The sequence below is a fragment of the Alosa alosa genome, chromosome 8 (assembly GCF_017589495.1).
Source record: "Alosa alosa isolate M-15738 ecotype Scorff River chromosome 8, AALO_Geno_1.1, whole genome shotgun sequence".
Taxonomy (NCBI): domain Eukaryota; kingdom Metazoa; phylum Chordata; class Actinopteri; order Clupeiformes; family Clupeidae; genus Alosa; species Alosa alosa.
Genome location: NC_063196.1, coordinates 12,100,248 through 12,115,172, shown reverse-complemented (window position 1 = coordinate 12,115,172; position 14,925 = coordinate 12,100,248). Strand labels below are relative to the sequence as shown.

The window sequence follows — 14,925 nt, the reverse complement described above, 5'->3', positions numbered from 1 at the left end:
TGCCAACAGGAGCAAGCGGATGTGGGGTACTTACAGTGTTCTTCTGGCATATGATATCCTGGAAGACAGAGAAATGCACACCATGAACATCATAAAAAATGTATGACTGTTAGCACAACTGTCAGATCTTACACAATTTTATGCTCTGTGAAGTCAAGACAGAGCCATGTGCAAAACATTGATTTTAGAACTACCTCAAGCCACATCTCTATAATCTTCTGTTGACTACAATAAATCTCCAAATAGCTGTATACTATACTATACACAATATGTGGCACTAATGTTGCTAATGGCCCAGTGCTAACACCTGGATAAAATACAATAAACATATCATGCTTTGAAAACGGATCATAACATCATTACGTAATAGGTAAGGCTAGGTTTCCTTGGTGGCACTGCTACCTTCATCCACTGTCTGCTGTTTCAGGTTCCTCTTTTTGTGTACACACACACACACACACACACTTATGGAGCGCTATCTGTGCATGTTTGCAAAAGTCTCTCTCTCTCTCTCTCTCTGTTTACTAGACTAGACAGAGTGGACTGGTAAAAGCCACTCTGTTTACAGCACCAGCACTGTCCCACACATAAGCGTTGAAGAAAGATAAAAGATCTGCCCCTCATGTCTCCTTTGCCCTTGAGTTCCCATTAGCTCTAACTGGAGAGGGGGGGGGGTCTGCCCTGTGATTGTATGATCTGCCGCTAATGCATTTCTGCTGGTGAGTCTGTGTTAACGAGTGTTTATGATAAAACAGCTGGGGCTCCAGTAATAAGCTGAATGTGCTGAAAGTGTGCAGGGCAGGCGCCATTAAAACACTCGTGAGTTATTTTAGAGGAAGCCAGGAGCTTCCGTGAGGGGAGCACATGGTGTTTGGGTGCATTAGTGTTCGTGGGTTGGAAACCACCAAACAGGAAACCATTTTAGAGGCGCTGGGTTGTCGGGTGCTTATTTTAAGCTGGGGTGGGTACAGTTGGAGAGGATAATTGATTTGAAGTTATTTGACAATGTACAAATAGAATAACAAAGCAACACTGCAGGCCTGAAAACAATAGCAGAACTGGCTGACTTATGCTGAACCTGATATCCCTCCTACATGGTCATATACAGTATGGACACATTTTAACTACTTCAGGGATTGAGCCTTTTCCATCCACGTTCATCCAACCAATATATAAAATATACAAACGTCAACATCGCTGCTCAATGGGATTTGAAACATCATGGCATCGATACACACCCAGTTTCAGGTTCTGCTGACTGAGTGCTGGAGGGATATTATATATTGGTCATATAATGCACACCTTGCACATATTCCACAATCTATCCCAATGAGACCAAACCAACATCGGTGCACAAGACCCAACCAATCAGGCCAACTGTACCTGCAGCGACTGCAGCGAGTCGGAGTTTGAGTCGCAGTAGAGGATGATGTTGTTGGCCATGCTGAAGCTCTCCCTCACGCCCAGGTGGTAGAAGAGCGAGGGCTGGCGGAAGACATCAGTCATCTCCACCACAGCGAAATCTGCAACACACACACACACACACCATCAGAATGCACTATGGTGCACCTCCAAAAGTAATTTGGAGTTAGTTAGCTTGAGATTTATTAGTTATAATAAATGCAACAAGCAAAATTCTTCCCACCATCTACAGTCTCCATGACAAAGCCATCATTCATGATAGAAACATATCTGCTAAACACACACACCATCAGAATGCACTATGGTGCACCTCCAAAAGTAATTTGAATTTGATTTTCAAGTGGGCCCAGTAATACTGTATTTTATGTTTGGCTGTTGTCTGTACAACTCAAACAACACATTTAAAGCCTTTTAATTCTGGTGAAAGGTTGTTGATATTTAAGATTAACCAAATCAAACACTCAAATTACAGCCCTTCCTTCCGAGCTGTGCTGATTGGTTGGGTAGTGCATGGCTCGCTCATAGAGCACACACTGCATAGACAGGGGAAGCAATGTGAGGGGAATTTCACTGAATGTAATGAAATGTGTAATCAATTCTAGTCAGGGGTTGTATTTATAACTGTAACCTAGTCTTCCATGTTTATTTGTACCTGAGAGTGCAGTGACACTAACAGAGTCATGCATTACAACAGGTTGTGTGTGTGTTGGAAATTGTATCGCAATACTCAATTAGTTAGCTTGAGACTAATTAGTTATAATGAATGCAACAAGCAAAATTCTTCCCAACATCTACAGTCTTCCCATGACAAAGCCATCATTCATGATAGAAACATATCTGCTAAAAAAAAATATTAAAAGTAAGACAAATCAACCATTCATAGATTTCATTATTAGTCATTAGCTCTACATGCTCCTGTTTGTCTCTCTGTCAGCCACAATAGTAATGGCCAGCTTCTCTTCCTCTCTTTTTGACACACACACACACACACACACACACACACACACACAATCCTTTCCTGCACTCACACAGAGCAGAAAAAATAAATCAAACTGCAAAACGTGTCGAATAACTGTACTAAACCCTTTCAAACATGCAAACAAGTTTGAAAGGTTAATGTAACCATGTGCAGTGTTTTTCTCTTTCATTGCTTGTGATAATCCCTCAGGGGAATGGGCCAGTCCCCTCTGCACTGTGCAACGGCCCCTACGCCAGAACACCTACATGCCACCAGGATGTGGTTTGTAAAATAGGGCTGCTGTTGATCTCTCTCTCTCTTTTCTCTCTCTGTCTCTCTCTCTCTCTGGTATAATTTATCACTCACTTTATCAAAGGGACCAATGCTGAAGAAATGAAAGAAAGAGAGGAAAGAAAGAAACTAAAAGAGATTCAGAGACGCCTAAACAAAATGCATCTTAAAAATACATAGAAGAACTGCTCTTCCCTGTAAGCGTGGGCTGACACTGGATTGCCACGTTCCATGACTGGCCCTTTGATAAGGACAGACACAGGCCTATAGTAAGCCTTTAATAACACATGGCATAGACACATGGATTAGGGAGATGATTCAGCACGACATGCATGGGAGCATTCACCAGGATGTCTCCTATAGGAAGCCCTTTTCTGGACTGATTTGACTCCGTCAGCCTGGGTCTTTGGGTCTGCCCCAGGACCAACGATCACGCTTCATCATGCCTTCCTGGATTAGCATACACAAGAGGCCCGGCCTGATATGGAGCAGTGCAGGACAGTAAAAGAGAGTGTTTCTCAGGCAGGAGCTGAAAATACTCGTCTACAAACGCCTGGAGGGGGCAGCTTTGCTGAACTGCACTTGAATGCTGAATTGGGGTTCTCTCTGAGAAACGCTCTCTGCCTTCTAGGAATGAGCCAAGATTGTCTGGTCAGTTGCCAGCCAACGCACTATATTTATTTACGGAGGAGGTGAAAAATGCTGAGAATGTGTCTGAGAAAGTAGTTTCACTGCAGCTCCACACACAAATCAAAGAGAGGAAAATGTCCTCCCATACTCGGCGTCGATGTGCTGTCAGACTGGTCTAACATTCCACTAGTGGTGCTCGCCGTCGGAGCAACCCAGGCACGTTCAAGCTGTGTATGCCCTGGAGGAGAAGTAGACTTCCCCCATCATCATTATGAGCGCGTCCTCAATTAACAGTGAACTCGCTATCCCCTCGGCATGATGGGAAAACACATTGCTTCCTGACTGACTGATAGACCAATTTCACAGTGTCCAGGTGTCCGGCCTATTTTGGAGTGCAGGGGACAAGCCGAGATGGGCTATGAGACATACGTTCACACTCGGTATCATGTTTCAACACACTTTAGGTCAATATCACACCGGAATTCTCCTTTAATTGGCAGGGTAAAACGTCTTCCTGCTTTTGTCTTTCCTGTGGACTTTTCTTTTGCTGTCTATGGGACAGTGCTGTTCCACAGGAAGTTGATTTACACAGCGGCCCCATCTTGTGAAATGGGCTGATTGAGATGAGAGAAGTGCCAGAAAAGAATGAGAGAAGCGTGAGGCATGGCAGCGAAAAGGAACAGGAACGCCCGATGCAATATTGTTGAGAATGGCCGAGAGACAGACAGAAAGGCTCTCTCTCTCTTAATCTCTCCCTGCCTCTCTCTCTCTTGCTCTTTCTGTCTCTCTCTGCAGCTCTGGTTCTTTCTCACTCGTCAGTGCTCACAGTGCACTGAGCGGAGCTGCTTTAATGAGATGGCACAGGTGAGGCCGAGCCGAGCCAAGCTGCACCCTCACATCTGCTGTGCGATGGAGGGAGCGAGAGAAAAGAGAAGAGCAAAAACTGTGAGAGAGAGAGAGAGAGAAAGAAAGAAAGAAAGAAAGAAAGAAAGAAAGAAAGAGAGAGAAAGAAAGAAAGAAAGTAAGAAAGAAAGAAAGAAAGAAAGAGAGAGAAAGAGAGACAAAATGAGAATTGGAGATTGTGACAGAACAAGTGAAATAGAGAGAGGCTCTCTCTCGGACTTCCTGTGCTGTATAACTAAGCAAGATTTGAAGACACGATGCCTTGATTAAGAGGAAGGATTAACCGATAACTACTCCAGATGGCAGACATCCACACAGTCATAGAACGTTTGCTTAACAAACCAGTGATAAGCTCACCAGCACTCACCTCTGCATTTAAACAGAATAAAGGGCTTTGTAACCACTCACACGTGCATTTGCATACACATGTCATCTCATGACCAAGTGTGAGGTGGAAAGATTTGTATTTATATTTTGATATGTATTTATTGTCTGAGGAAATATGCTGAAGAACTGCTAGTTTCTAATGAACCCAGCCAGTGGACCCTGATGTTAGGCAGAGATCGAGTCATCCCAGCCTATATCCTTTTTTTCATGTCTATAAATACTGGGAAAGTGGATGACCACAGCAATAACTCTGTGTGTGTGTGTGTGTGTGTGTGTGTGTGTGTGTGTGTGTGTGTGTGTGTGTGTGTTTGTGAGAGAGAGATTGTCTGCATGAACACCCATGCGCCTATGATGAGGCTTAAACCAACCTGTACTCGTGGACTCCCACGTAAAACAAGGGCATTTCTGATTGCGTTTATAATCCAGTTCATCCTCTTTCCTCTACGGGTGGCCTGCCTGACTAGATCTACACACAATCTTTATTCACAAAATCTTCCATCCTCTTTCAACTCGCCCTCTGTCTGGGTTGCACCCGCCTCAGTGCACTCCAGGTACATCGTTTTAATCTGAGACAAAAACAACAAGGAACAGAGAGAATGAGAGTGATAGATAAAAAAGAAAGAGAGTGTGTGTGTGTTTGTGTGTGTGAGTGAGAGCAAGAAAGAGAGAGAGAGTGTGTGTGTGTGTGTGAGAGAAAGAGAAAGAAAGATAGCGAAAACCACATGCCAGTGTAGGCTTTGACGGGGTCCTGATTCTGACTGGAGATGGGCTCTTTCAAAGGCTATAATGCCTGACTGTTAAAGTGTGTGTGTGTGTGTGTGTGTGAGAGATCTTTCATAGGCTCAAATGCATGGAAAGTCAAACAATAAAATCCTGCCTCACTGAAAGCCAGAAAAAAAAAAAAAACAAAAAAAAAAAAGATCATCCTTTCCAGCTTACACATGCCAGAGATGATGGGACGCTCAAGTTCTTTTCCTGTGCCGAGACTCAGCCCTGCATGTAGGACTGCATGAGGTATCAGCGGAAAGGTCGGTGCAGTGCATGGAGAGTGTGTGTGAGGACCTGCCAGTGCGTTGTCACTCAGCTCAGCATTGTCACTCGCTTTTGCTAGGTGGGTAGGCGAAGTGTGAAGTGGAGACAGTAGTTCAAACTCCCTCACAAAACGCCTCAGACCGCGAGTTCTAGGCACAGGTACAAATATAGCCCTGGTGGTCACAGTGTTCGGCTACGCGTGTGTGGTCAGTTGCCAAGGTGGGCTGGGGTGGGGTTGGGGGTAGAGTGTGGTGGAGGTCTGTCCCACAACAAATATACAACTCACATTACTGAGAGCACATGAACAGCTCAAAAAGTTATGCAACAACTGCCGGCAACAAAAAACATCATAAGAAATGTCTCACTTGCACTGATCTTGTTAGGTAATAAAATAATAAAATAATTTATAAAATAAATGTCTTATTTTCCCAAAGACTTTATCATATTAGAGTTATAAGGTGAACACCCATGTGTACAAACACCTTGTGGTGCAATGGCAAGCTTAGTCCTCAGGTTTCCTCCCTACACTGTGGAAATAAAAAACAACAGGCTTTGCAGTAAGCCAAATAGCGCAAGGTTGAGGAAACAACAGTGCTTGCTTTCATCTGGTGCCTAGACGGACGGATGATCTGATTTCCTCTTCAAAGCCACAGACCACACGCAGTACTGTACTGCACTGGCTGCCATACACCAGGCCTGGTTGCACTCGTCCGCCCACAGCGCCATTTACACATCAGCGTCTGGTCAGTGAAACACGCGATGTGATGCATCCATGCGCTTTTGGGGGATCTGACCAGTGGGAAACAATCCTTTTTTTTCAATTAGAGTGCTGCTGAGTGCCACTGTACACTATCTGGTGTGCCCATCACACAGCACACAATCAAATAGACCAGGCACATGAAAAAGAAGTAATGGTTAGACATTAGGAAGAGATCAAACTTCTTCGATAGAATTGTGTAAAAATTTCACATCACATTTATATCACATTCATATCAAGACAGGATGTGAATTTGATTTTTTTTTTAAATCCCATCCAGCTAATTCCTAGCATCCTCTGGGAACGCTGTGGTGCAAACGGTATCTGGGACCAGGCTTCTTTCCTGCCTAGTGGCAGAATTCCATTAGCAGCAACTATTTCCAAGACTCTGTTTTCCACAAATGTAAGCGATGGGGCTTTTTAAAAAAATATGTCTTTCTTTCCTAAGGCAATGAAATGCCTGGGCAAATGTGTCTGGCAATGCAGTCAAGTTGGTCAACAGAATTCTCTGGAATAATTGTTTACCAGCATAATGAGTAGCAAGGGACACTCTCTCACACACGCCATTCATTGTGTGCAACAACAAAAACTGTTGTCTCTCCTTCCGGTAGGACTCCAATTCTACCAGCTTCTCCCATGTCAGATCAGCTCATTCTTTGTACCAACCGGTCAGAGAGAGATTTAGGTTCACAAAGCTGTCCGGCAAAACAATTCTGGGAGGTACTCTATAGGAGGAAGTTCTCTCTTCTCATTCTCTAAAAATAAGCTTCTGGACAAAAGTCTCAAACTGTTACAGAACAATAGCAATATGAGAGCACCTTCTAAAGATAACCAATTCTCTGTGGACGACAACATTGACTCTGGAAGAAATTAGTGTGTGAAAGCACTGTTTCTTCCTCACGGCAATGTCCATGCTGTTTAGAAACAACAACACACTGTTTGCACAGTGAACTGCCAATCGGACCATTGTTGCATTTTGTGATTATGCTTCTTTCTACACCATTAGTAAACATTCATCAAAACATTAAAATCATTACTGTAACCATCTGTACATATTCATATTCTATATCTAATGCCATTGTCTATTACATAATACTTGCACTACATGCGCAGATCTCAATATTCAAAGACTATTTGGACTGGATTTCTGTATTTGGGTCTATATGTCTGGAGGATAGACGCGCTGACAGGGCAAGTCTTGAATTTCCCCTTGAGGATCAATAAAGTATCTATCTATCTATCTATCTATCTATCTATCTATCTAAGTCTGTGCCACTATCAGCCAAATCACCCTGCCATTATAGCTGCCATCATTCTTGCCCGCAAGCCACAGGAAGGTAAGACTCTTTCTAGAGGACCTCCCACAATGCCCCACACTCACTACCCATAAGTGCCTAGTCATCCTGGTGAACATGCACAATTAATTAAAATTAAAAACGGAAAGAAATTCAAATGAAAACTGCTGACATGCTTAGCATAGCTCAGACTAGCCACATCATAAGTCCTGTCCAACCTCCTGCACAGGATGTACAGCATCTAGTCCTTGCCGCTGTCATTACTGTAATGGCCGTTGTTGTTGTTGTTGTTTTGTGTCCCTCCCTCCCCTATTTCCTCGCCTAAACAACAGCATGGCACTTAAGACCTCGGAGACAGCCTGCGACTGTGATCCAATTCTCGCTGACCTAATGCTCCGTAAGCCACATGGGTATGTATGGGGTAAATAAGATGACCAGGTAGTGACATCAAAGTGAGCCGTGAGCAGGACTGCCCGTCACACAGGAGGACTCTGCCTCTGGAGGCTCCAGCCCCGAGAAGCCCAGGGAGAAAGCATGTGGGAACTTGTGTTGGAATTCATATTTTGAAGAGTTACAGTATAACACACACACACACACACACACACACACACACACACACAACACACACACACATACAAGCACACACACACATACAAGCACACACACACACACAACCACCACCAAAGACAGAAATGGGGGAAAAAAAGAGTCAACAACAGAGGTCCGCCACACTGTGTGCTGAATGGAGGTTACATAATCACGTGGCCCCATAAGCAGAAGTGGAGAAGTCAGATGAATACAGCTTCAGGCTTGTGCCAGTGGAGAAGTCAGATGAATACAGCTTCAGGCTTGTGCCAGTGGAGAAGTCAGATGAATACAGCTTCAGGCTTGTGCCAGTGGAGAAGTCAGATCAATACAGCTTCAGGCTTGTGCCAGTGGAGAAGTCAGATCAATACAGCTTCAGGCTTGTGCCAGTGGAGAAGTCAGATCAATACAGCTTCAGGCTTGTGCCAGTGGAGAAGTCAGATCAATACAGCTTCAGGCTTTTGCCAGTGCGGTTAGCCAATTTGAATAAGAATGACTGACGGCTGCCTGAATCTAACATCAGATATGAATGTTGATAGCTCATCACTGGTTTTGAATGAGAATATTTTTACCTCTGCCAAGAAAGTTATTTTATCATTACTGGTTATTTGCCTGTTACAGGTTATTTGCTCTGTTTGTCAGCATGATTATGCAAAATCTAAGACGATGATTTTCATGAGACTTGGTGGAAAGCTGTGCCATGGGTCACAGAAGAACCCATATTTTGTAGCAGATAATTTTTTGTCACTTTCTGTGACATTGCAAGAGAGGAATTTTGGTCTTGGCAGAGCAGAGGTCCTTCTAGTTGATTTTTTTAAATGACTTAAGCGAAAACCCTCCTTTACATGTCCTTGGGGATGTAAGATAGTGTATCTTGCAATATAGGAACAGGTTCTTCAGCCCTGATATCCTATCTGGGACTAGTGATGAAAGGAACATTTTCACCAAAAGTCAAAAGAGGACTTTAATATAATCAAACACACACACACAATACAGTTTCCACTGGCTCATATCCATGGGCAGTCCTTTCTTCACACTAGACAAGGGGCGGAGCAACCCTTCCTGAATTCAATTAAAACTCTGTAATAATAATTAACTACCATGATAAAACGGCCGCATTCTTTGACTATGACACATTCTTTCAGTCGTGCTGCCTGTTCTGTTTGCAGTCCACTGAAACCACAGAGGTCAACCAAATAAGAAAAACTTCTCCAAATACTTCCTGGCCAGTCTCTACTAGTACAATGTAATGTGAAAACCTGGTCAGCCTGTGACACTGGGTGTCAATAGTAGTGAACATTTTGTTTGTTTGAGACGTCCTGATTGGCTTCACAAATCTCAGTACCTCACAATGATATCTATGTCTTAGGCGGGTTATTTGTTTCTTCTACATTCACAACACCTATCTTAGCTGACATACCTATTCACCTATGACAAATGTAGTGTCAGGTAAGCATGCTCTTATATGACTTCTTCTCCCATAACCTTAGAGGCCTTGCCCTAATACCTAACCTCAGGAAAGACTTTTTTCTTTTTTCGTCTGAAACTGCATTGATATCGAAGCGCTCTCTTTTACCCTCAGAAGTTTACACCTGTAATAACATTCCACGTGCAGTCGTGCACTCACACATTATTTTCATCATGACATTAGACTCTGAGGAGTTTGATCTGGATCTTCCTCACAATGTGATACCAGAGACCAGACAGCTCCAAAAAGTCTTGCTCCATATGATCTAGTGGGCTGACCAGACCGGCTGGAGAGAATGTGCCTAGACTTGCACATTTTAGAGATTTGCGTTGTCGTCTTTGTAAGGGATTATGAGGCACGGGGGGTTCTGAGGAATGTCTCTCACAAAGTTCACAGGACAAGCAGAGGAATGGTAGTAGAATTTCCACACAGCACAGCCTAATAAGGCAGGAGGAGCATCTTACTCCATGTCCATCTATCTAGATAAGACTTAACACCCCACCCAACCCCACTCCATCAAGGCAAAAATACAGTTCTGTGGAGGAACTCTCTTTGTGTGTGTGTGTGTGTGTGTGTGTGTGTGTGTGTGTGTGTGTGTGTGTGTGTGTGTTTGTGTGTGTGTATTTGTGTATGTAACCAAAACATAAGAAGAGGGGGAAGTAGATAGAGAGTCTTTGGGCATGTGTGCTTATTGGTGTAAGTGTGCATTGTGAAGTCTCTGGGAGTGTTGTTTGCAGTGTTGTTTGATATCAGTGTAGAGAAAAGGAAGGGAAAAGTTCTCTGTTCTCAGAAACTCTGTTTACACAACCCATTGTAATTGTGACTACCAACAGCCTTCTCCTGGCCACCATCCTAACTAGAGTTACCTTATTCGGGCTACTGCCAGGGCAGTTGGAAACTATTATAGTTTACACAGCGCAGAACAGAAATAAACACACACCTAAAAGGTGCAATGAACACACTAACTGGTGAAACATAAACTACTGATTGGGCAACTTGACTGAGTTTTGACTTGACTTGACTTGTTTTACCTCAACAGAGGTTATACACATCTGCTGGAAATGGGTGATGTTCTGAAATAGCCCAAAACACTGCTCTAAATAAAGCATACTCAGGGGTAAACAAACAAAGCAAACAGCAACCAACACTGTGGGTCAGAAACTCTAAAAGACCCCTTCACTCTGGGCAACAGCAGCAAAGGGTAACAGCAGCAAAGGGCATTCCCTGCCTGTGGAAACAGAAACATCCCTCTTTTTCACTGTGTCCAAATAAGAAAAAACAGAGGGACAACGTTGCTTTCTTTCCACTGGGATTTACATGTGAAATGAGAGACATATGGGCAAAGACTGGGGAAGAGTGCCATCCCCCTAACAACTGGATGGAAAGACCACACTCAACAAGCCTCCCTTATACACTGAAAAAAGGAAGAGTGGAGCAAACCATGACGCTCTCTGCGATGCTTTACTCCAAGCTCATAATGGCAGGAAAATGTGATATCCCAGATGGGAAAACAACAGCTCAAGCACCCGCAGGCTTATGGAAGAGATTAGACAACCTGCAGAGAGAAGTTCCACTATTCTAGAGATTCCAGTCTGACGTACACAGTGTGTGTGTGTGTGTGTGTAATTATGTACACTACAGTGGGTAGTAAGAGGTCAGCAATACAGTAGCCTACAACAGTGGTTCTTAAACTGGGGGTCAAGAAAATATCAGAGGGGTCGCGAAATGATTTGCAGCTGAATTACAGACATTTTTCTAAAGGCTTTTAGACCAACATGTTTTGAAAACAAGGATATTCAGTAGCTTTAAATGTAGGCTTTACAACACTTTACAGTGTTTCCATAATGTTCCTCTGAAAGTGGATGCTCTGTTAACGCAAACTCAAATCTCTACCTGCACCTCTTGCAATGAGCTCAAAGATGCTGTATGTAAGCTTAGTACCAGAACACTATGCAGCCATTTTTTGCCACAAGAGCGCCAGTTATGGGCTTACATGGGATGAGTGCTAGTCATCCTTTGGACGTGATAAATCAGATTGTCAAACGCTGCCACCGACATTAATGCCTTTGGTGTTGACATTGAGGGGGAGTTTAAGAACCACTGGTCTACAACCCCAACAATAAGCAACAGGCAGACAGTGCTGTCTGGTAAACTGGTCCTTATGAAGGAGCTTCAAATTGTAACCCAGGTCCAATAGAGACCTCTGTAGAATTAATTCAGAGAGTATTGGCTTGTCTTTGGATGTTTCATGCATGGTTCAAATAAAACATGCAACCTAATGTGAACCAGAAGAACAGAGAGGTGTAATTATACTCAGCTTTGACGGGTGAATGTAGATGCATTGAAAGATGATACACCTGCTCTACTTCTTACCTGCGTTATAAAACTGATCAAGCACTGAGGTCTCTCCAAAGTCAAGTTTCCCAAAATGCACAATTTCCAGTTTGCAGCCCACAATGTCGCACGCTGCTTTCAAGCACTGGAGGGCCATGCTCTCGGCCGTGTAGTTTTGAGTGAGTTCTGTGTTGATAACGTAGGCAACAGTGAGGGGTCTGCTTTTGCTTTTCCCCGTGGTCATATGCCCGCCGCCGTCCCCCGTGCAGGTCAGGACGGTCGGACTCAAGCTCATCGGAGCAGTGGGGTCCTGCCAGAAAGTCCCGGCAGCGGGGATGACGGTGCCACCGCTGGAGCCACTTTCGTCGTGGGGTTTCAGTAGGCCCCCGCTGTTGTCATGAATTTCCACAGAGGGACTCGGAGAGGGCACCGACAGAGTGACACCTTCTAAATCTGGATTCATCTTGTTCACGTTTGATGAACGCGCAAATCCTGTTGACGCTGAATACCAGTGTAGGTAACAGACGGCAAAAGCTTACACACACTTCGGTGCTGACGAGACGCCTTCCTTACGCATTCTAACCCAGTGACATTTTGTGTTGATATATCGGAGAACAATCGTTCAACGCGATTTTAAAGGTTTCAAAGACATAAATGCGCACGACATAATGAACGCAGCTCCACGTTCAAAACAAAATACTCATTTCTGTCCATGAGCGCGATCAACATCGGTAACAGCCATGCTGTTAAGTCACGACACACTTAAGGATCCGTGTTGAGAGTTGTCAAAACAAGTCTGAAACAAAACCTTTGACGTTCCCATCGAATGACACACGGGCATGCATGCTTCCGCAGGGTAGACTGCCTAGTACTGTAAGTTAACTCCAACACCACGTTCGAAATCCACGGTCCTCCTGTATCATGTTGACAATGAAAGCAATTTCCTCGAGGGCTTGGTAACAACGTCCCCGGACCATATGACTTACCGCCACTACTGTTTATGTCATGTTGCAAGCACTCAAGTTATGAAATCAGTCATGCCTTTGCCTCGCCTGCGTTCACTCCTCCTACTCCCACCAACACCATCGCCTTGCGGCCGCCCTATTTCTACTATTATCTTTCCTGCACAGCTTCACGCATTCGGGGTGGAGTCTGGCTGACTTACTGGGTGGGAACTTTTTCCCCTTTAAAGAGATAGGCCTACTACGTGTAGAGTGGAGAGTAGGCTATTAACCATGTGGAATTCGATCTCTTTCAAAAGAGGTGCATTTAAATGCATAGGCTTAGGTGATTCTAAAGGAACTGTACCCTTGACAGGGTAGGCTAATAGGCCTACAGTCAATTCGTGTGGTCTCATAGCCCAAGTTATTAATGACTTTTCTTTTTATTTGCCAAGTGAGTAGGCCTAAGATCTTTTTCTATTTATGTGCATAATGGAGGCTACTGTATTTGCATAACATAGTGAAACATTGTTTGGGAGAAAAAAAGCCTACACACGTGTGGTGTGAAAATAAAGATACTATTGTGACCTCTAGCGGCAAATACATACCACTGCAATTAGATGTTATGTCACAAAAGTAATTTATTATAGCCACCTGTAAGGCACTGTTCGTTATTTATTTAAAGGACTACCGGATGAATTTTGATGATCATTGTTTTGGAACGTTAAGCCTCGTAAGCTTTAGGCTAATAGTAGAGTGAGGTTCGGGCCGCAAATTTCTGTCCGAACCCGGCCCGCGTCCGACAGAGTTGCGTCCGAACCCGACAGGCATTTTCATTTTTATGTCCGAACCCGAGCCGAGCCCGACGCAGATGATGCCTCAGTTATTCCCATGCTAGTGATTAAACGTTCACGTTTGTGGATAGCCTGTCTTTCTTTAGCCCATGAAATTGAACAAACAACAAACGGATTTCTTGTCTACAGAATCAGATGAGCGTGCACACACGCAGGTCACACACAGCGCACATTAACAAGAGACCCAAGCAAGTAGAATTATAGTCTTACCATTGACGAAAAGTCTTGAAATGAACTGCAACAGTCTTTGAAACTACAGTCCCTCTGTCACTGATCCATATGCAGCTTCAACGTTAATTGGGGCAACTCGAGGAAATCCTCCTCAGTTGAACGAGATGACTATTAGCCTACATTTTATTTTATTCTCAAAAAACAAACGTTTGCATCATGTAAAGCAGATCTGTTGGCTACCCAACATAATAAGCTATTTTAAATGTAAATCTTCCAATGCATATCGTCCCATGTGTCCGAACCCGAACCGAACCCGACTACAATTTCTAAATATTTGTCCGAACCCGACCCGGCCCGTTGGATAGGCTACCGTCGGGCTCGGGTCGGGTAGCCACACTCTACTAATAGGCGTTAATGAAGAATAAACGCTTATGTCATCTTTGGCCAGGTGCGAGGGCTATCAGACGCGAGGCCCTGGGCAACGGCCCAAATTTTGCTGTTTTCATGAATACAAAAGTTGGGTGACCCTCCCTCCTAGACTAAAAAAAGTTGGGCGACCCTCCCCTCAACAAAGAATAAAAAGTAATGACCCTCCCCTATTTTCCTCCGGTGGTCCATTCCATAAATACCGAACGGTCCCTAAACTATCATAGACATTCTTGTCTTTTAAGTCATGGATCATTATTGACATATAGGCTACAATAAGATTCTCATTTTAAGGCTAGTTTTAATGTTATGAGGACAAGGAGTGTAACGCTGAATTAAATAACGTTTCCCCCAGCCTAACCAAACGGACGATAACGCACAACAAAATATCAAAACATAGTAATGAAGTATTTCCTTAAATTCCTGTAAATTCTAGCATAGTCCTCATTACAGTCGATCAGTCGGCACTCC

The 14,925-nt window shown here is 43.8% G+C and overlaps 1 protein-coding gene across 4 annotated transcripts in view; it reads right to left on the bottom strand.

Annotated features, from left to right (window-relative positions):
• The window catches only part of map3k5 (mitogen-activated protein kinase kinase kinase 5), a 54,274-nt gene extending 41,114 nt beyond the window's left edge, over positions 1-13,160 (bottom strand). For 3 of the 4 annotated variants that reach the window (XM_048250226.1, XM_048250225.1, XM_048250227.1), the window contains exons 1-3: positions 12,102-13,160; positions 1,384-1,523; positions 35-58 (exon numbers count right to left, since the gene is read on the bottom strand). In XM_048250226.1, coding sequence (XP_048106183.1) covers positions 35-58; positions 1,384-1,523; positions 12,102-12,525 — 588 coding nt within the window. In that variant the 5' untranslated portion in view covers positions 12,526-13,160. The remainder of the gene's footprint in view (positions 1-34; positions 59-1,383; positions 1,524-12,101) is intronic. The other variant, XM_048250228.1, reaches the window with a different exon arrangement.
• Between the last annotated feature and the right edge of the window lie 1,765 nt (positions 13,161-14,925).